Consider the following 13,441-nt stretch of genomic DNA (forward strand, 5'->3'; position numbering starts at 1 on the left):
TCCATTTACAAATATATATATATATATATATATATTTGATTTCAGAGATGAAGGGAGAGGGAGAGATAGAAACATCAATGATGAGAGAGAATCATTGATTGGCTACCTCCTGCATGCCCCCTACTGGTGATCCAGCCCCCAACCTGGGCATGTGCCCTGGACTGGAATGGAACCTGGGACCCTTCAGTCTGCAGTGGATGCTCTATCGACTGAGCAAATCTGTCTAGGGCTATTTATAAATCTTCATCAAAGATAGCCATTCTTTTATTCCAAGTGTTCTTTGAATCAGTAAAGTATTATACTTTATTGTGCAACATGACTCAGAACATCACAGAATCTTTAATTTATTGCCACTTGATTCATTTGGGTTGTTGACGGGAAAATGTCCATATACTCCCTCCCCAAGCCCCAAATCCTCATTTAGCAAGGCAGCTTTTCCCACCCAGTAGTGGTTTGGAAATCCTGTTAGGAAGATCCTTTTCCCTTATTTTATATAAATGAAATATTGAGATAGACAACACTAAGTCTCAAATGTAGGAAAAGGAAATAGTTTCAGAGGTGGTAGTGTAATGCCAAACTTCTTCTTAGTTTTTAAAAATACATGTTTGTGGGGGTAATGTGGGGATAAGGACACATATGTAATAACTTAATCAATAAAAAAAACATTCTGAAAGAAAGCACAAAAAATAAAAAATAAATAAAAATACATGTTTATTAGAGCTTTTGTGCTGAGGTGTGATATAATTAAAGAGTGATAGAATTACTTTTATCATTACAATTACTGAATTTTAAGTTTGAAATTTTAATAACTTATTCTAATGCTCAGAAGACTCATAACTCTCTTGCTTTTCCCCTTCTCTGCTATGTTTCTAGCTTAAGAAGCTCTTACTGGCACCAGCCAACACTCAGCTAAGTTATAATGAATGCAGTGGTCTCAGTACCCAGAACCATGCAAACCATAGTCACAGGATGAGAACAAACCCTGCAGTCGTTAAGGTACAAAAGTAAACTTTTTTAATATAGGAGGGGAAGTCACAGAGGGTTTTTCCTTGAAGCTGTAAAACAAGTCGTGGGCTTATTTACGGTGTTCATTGGGCTGGGCACCTGCAGCTGCTTCACGATGCTGAAACCGATGACGAAATGGGAGTCCAAAAGCAGCACTCTAGCTGCTGTAAACCAGGCAGAGCCCATTTACACTTTGTCTTTGGACAATTGGAATGGAAGTTCTGCCGTCTGTTGCTCCTTGACCATTTTATTAATACATGCAGCAGTGCGGGCTGCAATTCAATTTGCTGATAGGCTGGTATTAACTATAAGTGACTTTAAGATGCAGGGTTGCTGTTTTGCCAGCTGTCCAACCTGAGAAAGATTGCTCTGGAATCACCGCAAAAGATCCGTCTCTGCCATTAATTGGATGGAATGCTGGCAATGACATAATTCGGTTAGCGGGCTGTATTAAACAATGTTTGTCTTGCCATTCACTGTGAGTGAAAACGGAACGTTAAGGGGTACTTAAGAGAATTGTGAATACTGGGCTCTGGCAATCAATGGCAAATTAAGGTTTAAACCAGCTTATTTTTTTTTTTATTCACAGTAAAGGCGCTGTAGGGTCTTGTTAGTTACATGTTGCTGAGTAAGAACATTGAAATGTAGGAGAAATGAAATAAAAAGCTGCATAAATGTCATTTAGGAATCTTAAATGTAATTTTCTTTCCTTGTTCTGCAAACAATTATTCACAGCTCATAGATCCTGTACACTTAGACTGAACACTTCATTGAAAATCTCATCTCTTCAGAAAACCTATATCCATTCTGCTAAGGTTCAGTTCACTAATTTTAGCTTTCTTTATGCCTTGTTTTTAAGACCGAGAATTCATGGAGCAATAAAGCGAAGAGCATTTGTCAACAGCAAAAGCCACAAAGACGTCCCTGCTCGGAGCTTCTCAAGTATCTGACCACAAACGATGACCCTCCTCACAGCAAACCCACAGAGACCAGGAACAGCAGCAGAGACAAATGCACCTCCAAAAAGAAGTCCCACACACAATCGCAGTCGCAACATTTACAAGGTAGGTTGGGGACCAAAACATACTCTGTGGGTGAGAGCGCTGAAGGGAGAGCCAGCATACACAGGGCTGGCGAGGCCCAAACTGTGGGCTTCCATTTCCACAGTTTCACTCTGGAAAGAGAATTCAGCACTTCACTGTAGATGCAGGGAAAAAATCCTTCCGTGAACACAGGTTGAACATATCCTATTTAGCTGATATGCAGCCTGATTCACAATCACCCAATGGTCCCTGAAATGTTAGCCGAGTGAGGGGCAGGGGTGGTGAAGTGGGGAGCATTGAAACCTCAGATGAGGTTTACATGAGCTCTGAAAATGCTGAGGTCATTGAAGTTCTGGGCAGACCGGGCTAGGGGATTCATTACAGAGCTTTTATTTTTTTTCTCTTTCAATAATGGAAAAAATAAGGCATTGTTGACTTGCTGTGTATGTACCTAAAGAAATTGTAAATAACAATTATGCAGCCTCTTGTGGTTATTATGTGCATTCTTTCCTATTTTTTTTTTTTTTTTTTTAAACATATTTTATTGATTTTTTACAGAGAGGAAGGGAGAGAGATAGAGAGTTAGAAACATCGATGAGAGAGAAACATCGATCAGCCGCCTCCTGCAACAGCTAGATTGATTTTTTTTTATTACCCCCATACATTATCAGAAGGCTTCTGAGGCAGATCAGTCCGCAGGCCGACGCTCTATCCACTGAGCCAAACCGGTTTCGGCATTTCCTATTTTTTTTAAGAGTACATGTTAGGCTCACAGATTTTTTTTTTTTTTTTTTTTTGTAAATAAGGATTTGGAAATTCCTAGAATTTTAAAAATTTGCTTTCTATCTGAAGAAATGATTGCCTAGATTAAATGAAACAGCTAGATTGATTTTTTTTTATTACCCCCATACATTATCAGAAGGCTTCTGAGGCAGATCAGGCTGATTTGGGAAAAACCTCTCTTGGCAGAGATAAAATTTTCTTTTGTTTTCGGCCCCTCCTTTCAAGATATTCTAGTCTTACAGGTGCAAAAAGAACTTGTAAAAGTTGCCGTTGCTTAAAAATATCCCAGTTTCCACGTGAAGTTGACCTCTACCCCTGTAGTGGAAGTAGGCATTTGCTAATATAGTATTTATAAACACCCACCTCTTTTTTTCCCTTTTGTTTTCCCAACTTCCCCGTGCAGCTGCAGAGCGGTAGCCCCACCTCCCTGTTATGAACCATGATTACTTTGCACAGGTATGCTGCTGCTGCTGCTGCTTTTCAACAGGATTTTCTTTCCTAATGTTTTGACTTTCCCTCTCTCATCCCCAGCTCACCATAAACCCAGATTTTTCAGGAACCTTCCCTTAATATGTTAAGTTGTCTCCCAGTTAGGTTTTTCCTGGTGGCTATCTCAAAATCACTACCCATCTCTTTCTGCCAGTTCAGGGAAATATATTTATGGACAGGAGCCAAGTTCTCTTAGCTTGCTTAGGCCTGATGGGCCCCTCACACACTGCAAGAGTTTTTCCCAGAGCAGAACCAGTCTGCTGGGGGACAGACACATAGCTGTCCAAGGCCTCAGGTGAGGGAAAGCCAGCTGGGCTTGCTCTAGTGAGTGAATTGAAGAATTCACTGCAACTCTCCACCTTCTGCTAGTCATGCATTCATTTTCTGGAGCCGAATATGAGGTCCTGAGCTCGACGAAGCCTTGGAGGCAGTAAACCCAGCCTAGCAGCACATTTCAAAGGTCTTGTTTTGAAACTTTAATTGGCCCTTTTGGATTTTGAGGTTCTTTTTTTTCCAATTTTTAAATTTGCTTACCACTAAATATTACTGTACACTGTTGCAAACCATGGCAGTGAGGAACTAAATTGGCCTATGGGGGAAATATTCTTTAGAAGAGACATGCTTTATGTGGTTTGTTTTTTTTAAGGTATTTGTCTGTGGTGAGGCATAAAGAGTTTATCCCAGAACAAAACCTTTTGACAATATAGTTATATATAACTATATAAATATATATATATATAAATATTATATATATAAATAAATAACTATTTATTCTTGTAGTTATTAAAGTCCTAAAACAAAGCAAACATGGCTGGCTGTTAATAACCAACAGGAAATAAATGCTCAGCTTCAGGGATTACTTAAATTATTATCAAAATTTGAAAGAAAGACACGTGAACTCTTGGAGATGATACTGAGAGATTCTGCTGAGGTTACCTTTCTTAATGTATTGTAATTTTTTCCTCACTGAACTTCCTGTTTGTTCTTTGTAACATGGTGACTTCAGGTTCTTTCAAGTTCTTTGTGATAATAGTCTGGCCTTTGGCACTTGTTGGTGTCCCCCTCATTCACTTATTCATTCATTTGCTAATGTATTCATTCACTAAAAATACCATGTTCTGCATAAAAAAAGATGAATTCCTGCCCTCAAAGATCAGTGTGGATTAAACTCTGAGTGAACCAAAGCAGGCTCCTTTCGTGAGCTTTTGTGAGCCTGGACATATTCAGTGATTAGAGTCTATATGTGGTTTCAGCTGTACCCTTCCCCTATGGCTCTCATTTCCTGTTGCCTTTTGTCCCATTACATATCTCCATTGCCTACTCCCTCCTTCCATTGCCCTTGGCCTTACCTATACCCAACTACCAGAATTTTGGGGGTCTTCCTTTGAGCATTTCAGAAAGCCAACTCTACACCTTGAAAACTGGAATTCTAGTGACTGATTTTCCATGTGCTTTTATTGTGTGTGATAGCACATAGTTCATAGATAGACATGTTCTGTAGAACCCGCATGCATTATTGTAATTATTAGTTGAACACCTTAAAAGTTGGTAAAGTTCCTTCTTAAGTGTGTTCTTTTTGAAAGGTTCATTATATCAGACATACCAAAAAAATAATGTAAGACCAGTTCATTTATCTGTTTATATGGAAAAGCCAATCAATCAATGTACCTAATTTGTAGAAGACAGCATGAGCTTCGTATTACTGAATGCACATTGGATAGATGAGAAACCATTCCATTGTTTAAAAACTAAATCTAAATCTACAAATTAAATATGTAAATACTATTTATCCAAGTAAAGTACCTAATTTCAGCCTAATTTGGATATAAATAATATTTTCACATTTCAAAAGACCTTAATTACTGGGGTTGATTAATTTGCTTGAATATCTATTGGTTGCAGTCTCTTTTGATAATAGGAGAAAGGAAATATATTCTGGGCCAACTCTGCCAGTAACTATTTTTATGGCTCTGACAATATCTTTTAGCATCTCAAAGATTTTTCTCAGGCTTTTCCTCCATAAAATAAGGAAGATTATTCTAAAGACCGTTTTTATTTCAATTCAGTTATTTTACTGAGAAAAAATTGACATATGTATACATATATCTTTCTAGGTAGGCATATATATAAAAAACTAGAGGCCCAGTTATGCACTGGGCGGGGGGGGGGGGTCCCTCAGCCGAGCCTGCACTCTCTCGCAGCCCAGGACCCCTTGCTCCTTACCGCCCACCTGCTCACTGCTCCTTACCGCTTGGCTTGCTGCTCCTTAGTGCTGCCATAGAGGAGGGAGAAGCTCCCACCACCACTGCTGTGCTCGCCAGCCAGGAGCCCGGCTTCTGGCTGAGTGGCGTTACCCCTGTGGGAGCGCACTGACTACCAGGGGCAACTCCTGTGTTGAGCATCTGTCCCCTGGTTGTCAGTGCGCATCATAGTGACCGGTCGTTCTGGTCGTTCCACCTTAACTGTTGCTTAGGCTTTTATTATATAGCCTAGAGGCCCGATGCATGAAATTCATGCAAGAGTAGGCCTTCGCAGCCTCAGCGGCTGCCTGGATCCCTCCCTGGAAGTCGGGGGCAGCTGCCTGAATCCCTCCCTTGCAGCCATCGGTGGCTGCTTGGACCCCGTGGCTGCAGCCCCAGCTTCATCCGGGAAGGACCTCTGGGAGGACATCAGGTCTAATTAGCATATTGCGCTTTTATTATTATAGATATGTAGATATATATCCCAAGGGCATTTCTCATTATGCTTTCCCCTCCTTCTGTTCAAAATACAAGACTGCTGAAGAGTAGCAATTGAAATTTTGGAGTAAGAAGCAGCTTCTTACTTCACCCTTTATAATTGGGAAATGCCTTCTGTAACAGGTAAAATTTAGGAAGCATAAAGGGAAGTAGGTGAGCTCTCCTTACAAAGCTCTGGGTCTCTCAACTGATAAACATAGTATCTTACTTTACTTGTTTATCAGATTTGAGAATCTGAGCCCCTTTTCAACCATCTGGATCAATGTCCAAAATTTGCCATAATCTCTGAATTCATTTTAGTGAAGGGAATGGTTATTGGGTTAGCTTTGGCCTCATACAAATAACCTATTCTCAGGCTAGATATAAAATTATATGTTTTAGGAGAAAAATCAACTGAATATTCATAACGTTCTGTCATCTTGTAGTTACTCTGCTCTTTTCTTGTCTAAACAAACCGTGTACTGTATTCCAAATTCAAATAGAAAACATTATTTCCTTCTGATGGTATAATGCACATTTGATATCCTTAACAGGGATGCTACCTTTTTTTTTTAAACTCGATTTTTGTATGTTTTTTGAATGGTATTTTTCTGATACAAATGTTGTTTGGATTTTTTTTTTTTTTTAGCATAATGGACTGTCGTCTGACTTTGATCTAATATTCAGGGATTTCCTTACTTTTGATTTACAGTTTCCAGTTTCCCACTGACAGTTGTAGCAAGAAAACAAATCTAAAAAAACACTCAATATTTCATAATTAGTTTCCTTTTTTTTCCTTTAGCCAAACCAACAACTTTATCTCTTCCTCTGACCCCAGAGTCACCAAAGTAAGTATTAAGAAATGTAACCATTTTCAGAAAGGGAAGGGGGTTCTAATACATTTGGCTACAGCAACTCCATTTCAGTTTGTTTTTATAAATGTGCCATATCTTCCAGTGACCCCAAGGGTTCCCCATTTGAGAACAAGACTATTGAACGAACCTTAAGTGTGGAACTCTCTGGAACTGCAGGTGAGCCTTACATTTCACTTGGAATTGTGTGTGTGTGTGTGTGTGTGTGATGAATATATGTTAAATAATATATGTTAAATAGATTGTTTTCTTTGTGTGATTAATGACAATAATAGAGAACAAACAACATTGGATAAGAAGTTGTCTATAAATATTTCTAGTTGTTTACTTTCTTTAAGAGATGATATTTATTGTGGGTCAGACTTGAGCAAGAGTCTGGTGTATACAGGATTGGGCAAAAGTAGGTTTACAGTTGTTTGTATGAAAATAATACAATAATTAATAAATAATGCAAGAATAAACTGTTTTGCACACTCACAACCATAAACCTACTTTCGCTCTCCCCTCCCCATATGTATTACTGCTTTGGATCCTCAAATAACCCTATTTCAGAGTAAGACACCACAACTTGAGTAGTAGGAGAAATGAACATTTACTGATCTCCCTCTCAATAAATGTGCCAGGCACATAATTGGTTTGGGCTAATTTCATAAGACCTCATAAGTATGGTGGTAGTTCTCTCATTTTTAAGATGAAGAAATAAGGTTCAGAGATGTTGAGTAACTTGCCCAAGATCACAGAGCGAGAAAGCACGGAGCAGAGGTTTAAACCCAGGTTTACTACTTCTCAATGCTTCACTTGGAATGTTTTCTCACTCTCTGGTGTGCCTAACAGTGCAATGCTCTCCTCTGTATGTTACCATTTTAATATCTTTTCAGCAAAGGAGAAACATGAAAATATACCCATTCACCAATACAAAACGTTCTTATATATATTTTAAAGAAGAGCTATTTCCTTCACCATTTGGACTTCTGAACTCATTTAGCCAGTCTTGACTTCACATACTGAAGAGGAAGGAGCACTAAAAACTTGGACTGAACTCTGAGAAACTTACTAAACCAAGAGTTCCAAAGCAGACTTCTGATTTGGTTGTAAATGGTGTCTTTGCACAGAGCTTTAAGTTTCGGGACTTGAACCCCACCAGAAGGTGAACCTTAGGATATCTGAACAAGAAATTTCTTGGCTCTGGCCATTGCTGATAAGGGTAAAGGGACAGTAAGTTAAACAAGATGCTTTCAACCAGAACCACAGTGCCTACATGCACCATGGTCATTGTCGCTAAGTTTAATTTCACACTTTGAGTTCCCTAAATTACCTTCATATGAAAGATCTATTGCATGATCGCACAATTTGGTAAAACAGTAGAGTAGTTAATTTCATGGTATTTACATATATTTTATATGTGTGTATGTATGTAGACTCATATATATACATATATACAAATATATCTTTATATGCATATACACATATACTTACATATATATTTGCTTATAAGCATAGGCATACATAATTGTTTAAATGAATTATAATTTACATATATGATTATAAGTTATTCTTTTGTGTATATACTGCATGCAGTAGAGGTCTTCATATCAGATCAATGAGAATGAGTATTTGGTGGTTTTATCCAAAGTGTTGATTAAAGTATACTTTTGTCTTGCTATTTTACTTTTGCTTAAAACACAAATATACATTAAAATATCCAATTTTGGTGGAAAACAGAAACCTTTACTTTGAACCTAAGTAGGCAAACTTAAGTAGGCATCTTTCTGTCACAAGCCTCACTAATAATGCATTGTGGATGGTCCCATTTTTTGTTTCTTACTTTTTGAAATAAAAGAGTTAAAGATATTTGTGTGGTACTCTTAGTGTAGAACCATTCTAGATTTTTATGACTTTCGTATAAATTGCAATCATAAGTCTTCATTTTTCCTCAGTGCTTTTCATTAGCACCAATCTACAACATTTGACAGCCCTTCATTTAGTCTTTACGGGGTCTTTTTATAGGAACAACTTTTTTACTGATATTTTATTTACATGATATTTTATTTTCTCACATAATTTTAGTCACCAGTATAATGGACATTAACTGGTTTGAAAAAATGGCCTACTGTGACAAGTTAACTGAAAGGAATCTATTAACTAAAAATGTTCAGAATGTTGTATTAGTCAGTTACTTTCTTTTAGAGAGGGTTGAGAAAGTTTCCATGATATATACCAAAACCAAGATTTGTATTAAATAAATACTTTTTTATTATTCTTTAATTATAAATAATAAACTTTACTGTAAAAATGTCAATAATATAAACTGGTAGAAAAATTATTCATGGTTCTAAGATACAAAGATAACTATGCCATTGTTTTCTATGGATATTTTTATATATCTGTGATCTTTTTGTATATATTCATATATATGTGAATTTGCTTCCCCAGTTTTCTATTAACATTTTAATGATGAATTTTTGTATCATCATGGCCCTTTATTATAATGCTTTTAGGATGCAATATAACCTTAGTTTGAATAGGTACATCTAAATTTACTTATTCATACCCCTACTGTTATATATTTAGGTTGTTACTGCAGTGGACATCTTCATTCATAAATGTCTTATTCTGATTTTCTCAAAATAAATTTATAGTAGTTATTCATACTGAATATAAGGACACAAATACTTTGGGGGCTTTGGATATCTATTGCCACATTGCTTTCTGAAAAGGGTATTTCTATCTATAATCCTATTAACACTCTTTGGATATACTTGCTTTATTTCCTCCTTTCTAGCATTGGGTGTCTTTGTTTTTAAAATGTTTTGTTAATTTATGTGTACGAACATATCATTTAAATTGCATTTCTTCTATTAGTGAGATTATGTTGTTATAAAAAATCAATTACTTTGATTTTTTACCAGAAGTTTTAATGTTTCTCTTATTGATAACTAATTTTAAGCAATTTAGTCATAATTTTGATGGATAGTAGCCTACACTATTGAAAGGCAGGTAGAGATTTATAGAAAATACTTTAAAAGTACTTATAATCTTTAAAAACATATACAGTGGATTTATTTCTGTCAGTGTACCAGAATTCTTCTATGTGTTTAAATCCCTTTTTCTTGGTGCTTTGAAAGATTATTGGGTACAATGGAAATCAATTTAACAACGTATTTTTCATGCCTACTCTGTGCTTGCAATATGATAGCTCTTGGTTGATGGATGCACAGCAAGTGTCAAACAGAGAGACTAATCCATGGAGCATAGTGCCATAGTAGATGCTGGTAAATGTTTTCCTGTTTAAGGAGTGGGCTCATAGGCTGTTCGGAGAAGAGAACACATTGTATGGGAAACATAAAGGGAAAATATCATTTATTATTTATAATGTTCAGTTACCTCCTAAGAAAAGTGGGCACAAGGGGCATTTTTTAGTTTGTTGAGCATGGTGGCTGTAAGCGTGAAGATGCAAATTAGAGAAGCGGTGGTAGGCCAAATTGCATTGCATCAGAGAAGAAATTTAGAGCTATAGGAAAACAAGGGGTGAGGAGGAACTTGGAGGAGGCTGAGGAAAGCTGGAAGAAGTATGGAACATGCCTGGAGGGTGATATATGGAGGAAGAGACTGGTGGAGGAGAGTTTTGTTTTGCTTTTTTGGCAGAGCTATTGTGGATCTGAAATGTATGATGTACATGATCTCCAGCTCCTCTAAAAACCTTGAGTAAAATTTGTTGTATAGTAGTGTTTGGAGAATGTGACCAACACCAGTTATGCCTCAGAGAATCACCGAAGGGAGGAACGAAGTTATCAAAGGGAACCCTATAACATGGCTTCAAGTTATATATAATGATTACAGAAGATTGAAAAGAAATGCAAAGGCAGTTCAGGACTGAAATAAGCATTAAGACAATCTGATTATACAGTGAGTGAGTGAAGTGATCTATAGAAAGGAGTTTGGAGGGAATTGGGCTCTCCATGTGGTAAACTTGGGGAGCCTTAAGGGAGAAAAATATGTGTATCAGATTTTGAAGTGTACAGGTAGAAAGAGGGGAAGATATTGTTGGAGTAGAAGCAAGAAGGAAGGAAATCAAAGAGATATTTAGGAGAAAGGAATTTGACAGGGACAGTGAAATCAGCAAGGGAATATGCAAGATAACACAAGTACTTTCCCTCCTTCATCTTTTTATTTCTAGAACATTTTTCAATATCCTTACTCTTCTCTAGGGCTGAGATTCCTCAATTTTAAAGCCCTATTTATAATTCCCAAATGAAATTACTGTCTGACTCAAAGGACTAAATTATAGGTTCAAACTTAAAATCGCCAGTATTCAACCATTTTGGAAATACAAAAATGGCAATTTCATGTAGTTTAACCTGAACCAATACACTTTATAAGCAGTAATGCTCCAAATAAAAGTAATTTATTTTGATTTTCAAAAAACAGATAGTGTAGCTTAGTGAAGCTGTGAGGAACATTGGCTCTGATATGGGACTAATCTAAGTTCAAATTCTGAATCTACCCCTATCTAGGTGTATGGCTTTTGGTCAATTTAAGAAACTTCCGTCATTCTCAGGAACCTTATGCATCAAATGAAGATGATAAGTATACCTGCATTTTATTGAGTCACCATGAGGATTAAATGAGAGAAAACATGAAAAAGACTTGGTCCAGTACCAGCATATATGTGTTCAATAAGTATTAGCTATTTAACTACTATGTTAACTTCATCTACTAAGGTCATTGCACATCTTTGCATCTTTTGATGATCTTTAATTGAGTTAATGTTATCTCCTCTTTGGAACTTTAATATATGAAATTATGGGTTCTTATGGCAAAACCCCATTAAGTCCCCATGAAATTAAACATATACTGCTTTTTGTGTGGGTGTGGGATTTACCAAATCAAGGTAGAAATATCCTATTTGATATTCTCTCAACAACAGTTACTATTGCTACTAATTCTACAGCGTAGGCTCTCCCTAATAGCACCGCACAGATATCATCTTTTTTACTCTCTGCCCAGTTAATTGTTGAGGAAAAAGTTTTATGTTGATTCTAGCTCCGTGGTGAACCCAGGGTTCAAAGCAGGTCTGTCTGACTAGACATTATGTTTCTTTCCTGAAGCCTGGATTTTAAAGATAGTAGTCGACATCTGTTATGTTAAATAGGTTTCATTTCACTTGCCAAGTGTCATTGATTGGTATTGGCTGCCAGGAGCGTTGTGTTGAGAAGGATTCTAAGGCCAAGTCTGTGCTCAGTAGGAATGTCATGATCAATTAGTGATGTCTGCCATAGGTGCAGCAGGGGGGTGGACAGGGTAGAAACAGCATTCGTGTTGTTGATTTGTTGATCCTGGGTCTACAAACTTAATCTGTTGGGTTGTGGCAGAAGAATCATACCAAGCTGTTGCCCATGCTTTTGTGATGTCTTGTTTTCCTTTACTCTGACAAATTTTAGTGAAATTTTCCAAACATTTCAGTGGAAATATAAAGAGTCAACAAAATTCTAAGACCTCCTGAATAATCCCTCTGTCCCATCTGCAGAGTCTTTGGGAAACAGGAGGGATGAGATAGGAAGTTTGCTTTAGTAGGTATTGCCAGCTGGTCTGACTTTGTGATTGTCCCAAACTAGCTCATTTTGGCTGATAAAAAAAAAACACTTCTCTTTTACAGGTGTAAAAACTAATGTGATTTCAAAATACAGTAGCTGTTAGTAAAGCAAGATGAGAGAAAAGAGAATGCTCTTTTGGCAGACGGCATTCAACCCTATTGCATATGGAAATTTTCAGAGCACTAGACTTTTTGTTTCTCAAATGGTAATGGCAAAGCAATGTCAGCTGAACAAGATGATGGTTTTAACCACAAGACAGGAAGAAATTTGGTTAGGGACCAGAGTGACTGACCCCCAAATTTCATGGATATGTATAGGCACATGCATGTGTAAGTTGTTTTATTGTTATTACTATACAAGTAATAAAAAGCAATATAACTAATTTATAACTAATTAGGGAAATGAGAGGAGCAACATAATCAGCAGTCTCATCCCCCTAACACACTAAGTCTTAGCAATCTTTTTCTTCCTTTGATATATTTTCCCCCCATGGTTTTGATGATAGTGGGCGTATAATTTGGTCTCATTTATTTTTCACTTAATGTTTTTCCTCGGTTTAAATGGGCAATCATTCAAAGTGCACATCAATGGACTTGCATTTAAAAAAACCCACTCATTAACCAATCAATTTTTAACTTTTTAGACTTCTTTTATGTAGAGTTTTATATTTTCTTTTTTAAACTTCCCACTTAAAAGTTCATCGTGCTGGATGGGATATTGACAAACAGCATAAATTTGCTCTACCCTGTCTGTATATACTTCTTTTGTATGTGACTTATCTTTGGGGAAATAGACCAAAGCAAAATATGAGCCATGGTCATTAGTTTTCAAAGGAAAAACCACAGCATCAGGGAACTGGAAAATGATTTTGACAGATCATATAATCCATTCCTGGGCCCGAAGAGTCCAAGGAACAGAGACCCAACAAGTTCTCTTTA

The 13,441-nt window shown here is 36.9% G+C and overlaps 1 protein-coding gene across 1 annotated transcript in view; it reads left to right on the top strand.

Annotated features, from left to right (window-relative positions):
- PPARGC1A (PPARG coactivator 1 alpha) overlaps nt 1-13,441 on the top strand; it is a 99,035-nt gene that overhangs the window by 57,961 nt on the left and 27,633 nt on the right. Inside the window, exons 4-7 of the mRNA XM_006093273.3 lie at nt 874-996; nt 1,865-2,069; nt 6,840-6,885; nt 6,995-7,068. Of these exons, the coding sequence (XP_006093335.1) occupies nt 874-996; nt 1,865-2,069; nt 6,840-6,885; nt 6,995-7,068 (448 nt within the window). The remainder of the gene's footprint in view (nt 1-873; nt 997-1,864; nt 2,070-6,839; nt 6,886-6,994; nt 7,069-13,441) is intronic.

The sequence above is a fragment of the Myotis lucifugus genome, unplaced genomic scaffold, assembly GCF_000147115.1.
Source record: "Myotis lucifugus unplaced genomic scaffold, Myoluc2.0 scaffold_112, whole genome shotgun sequence".
In the NCBI taxonomy this organism is placed as follows: Eukaryota; Metazoa; Chordata; class Mammalia; order Chiroptera; family Vespertilionidae; genus Myotis; species Myotis lucifugus.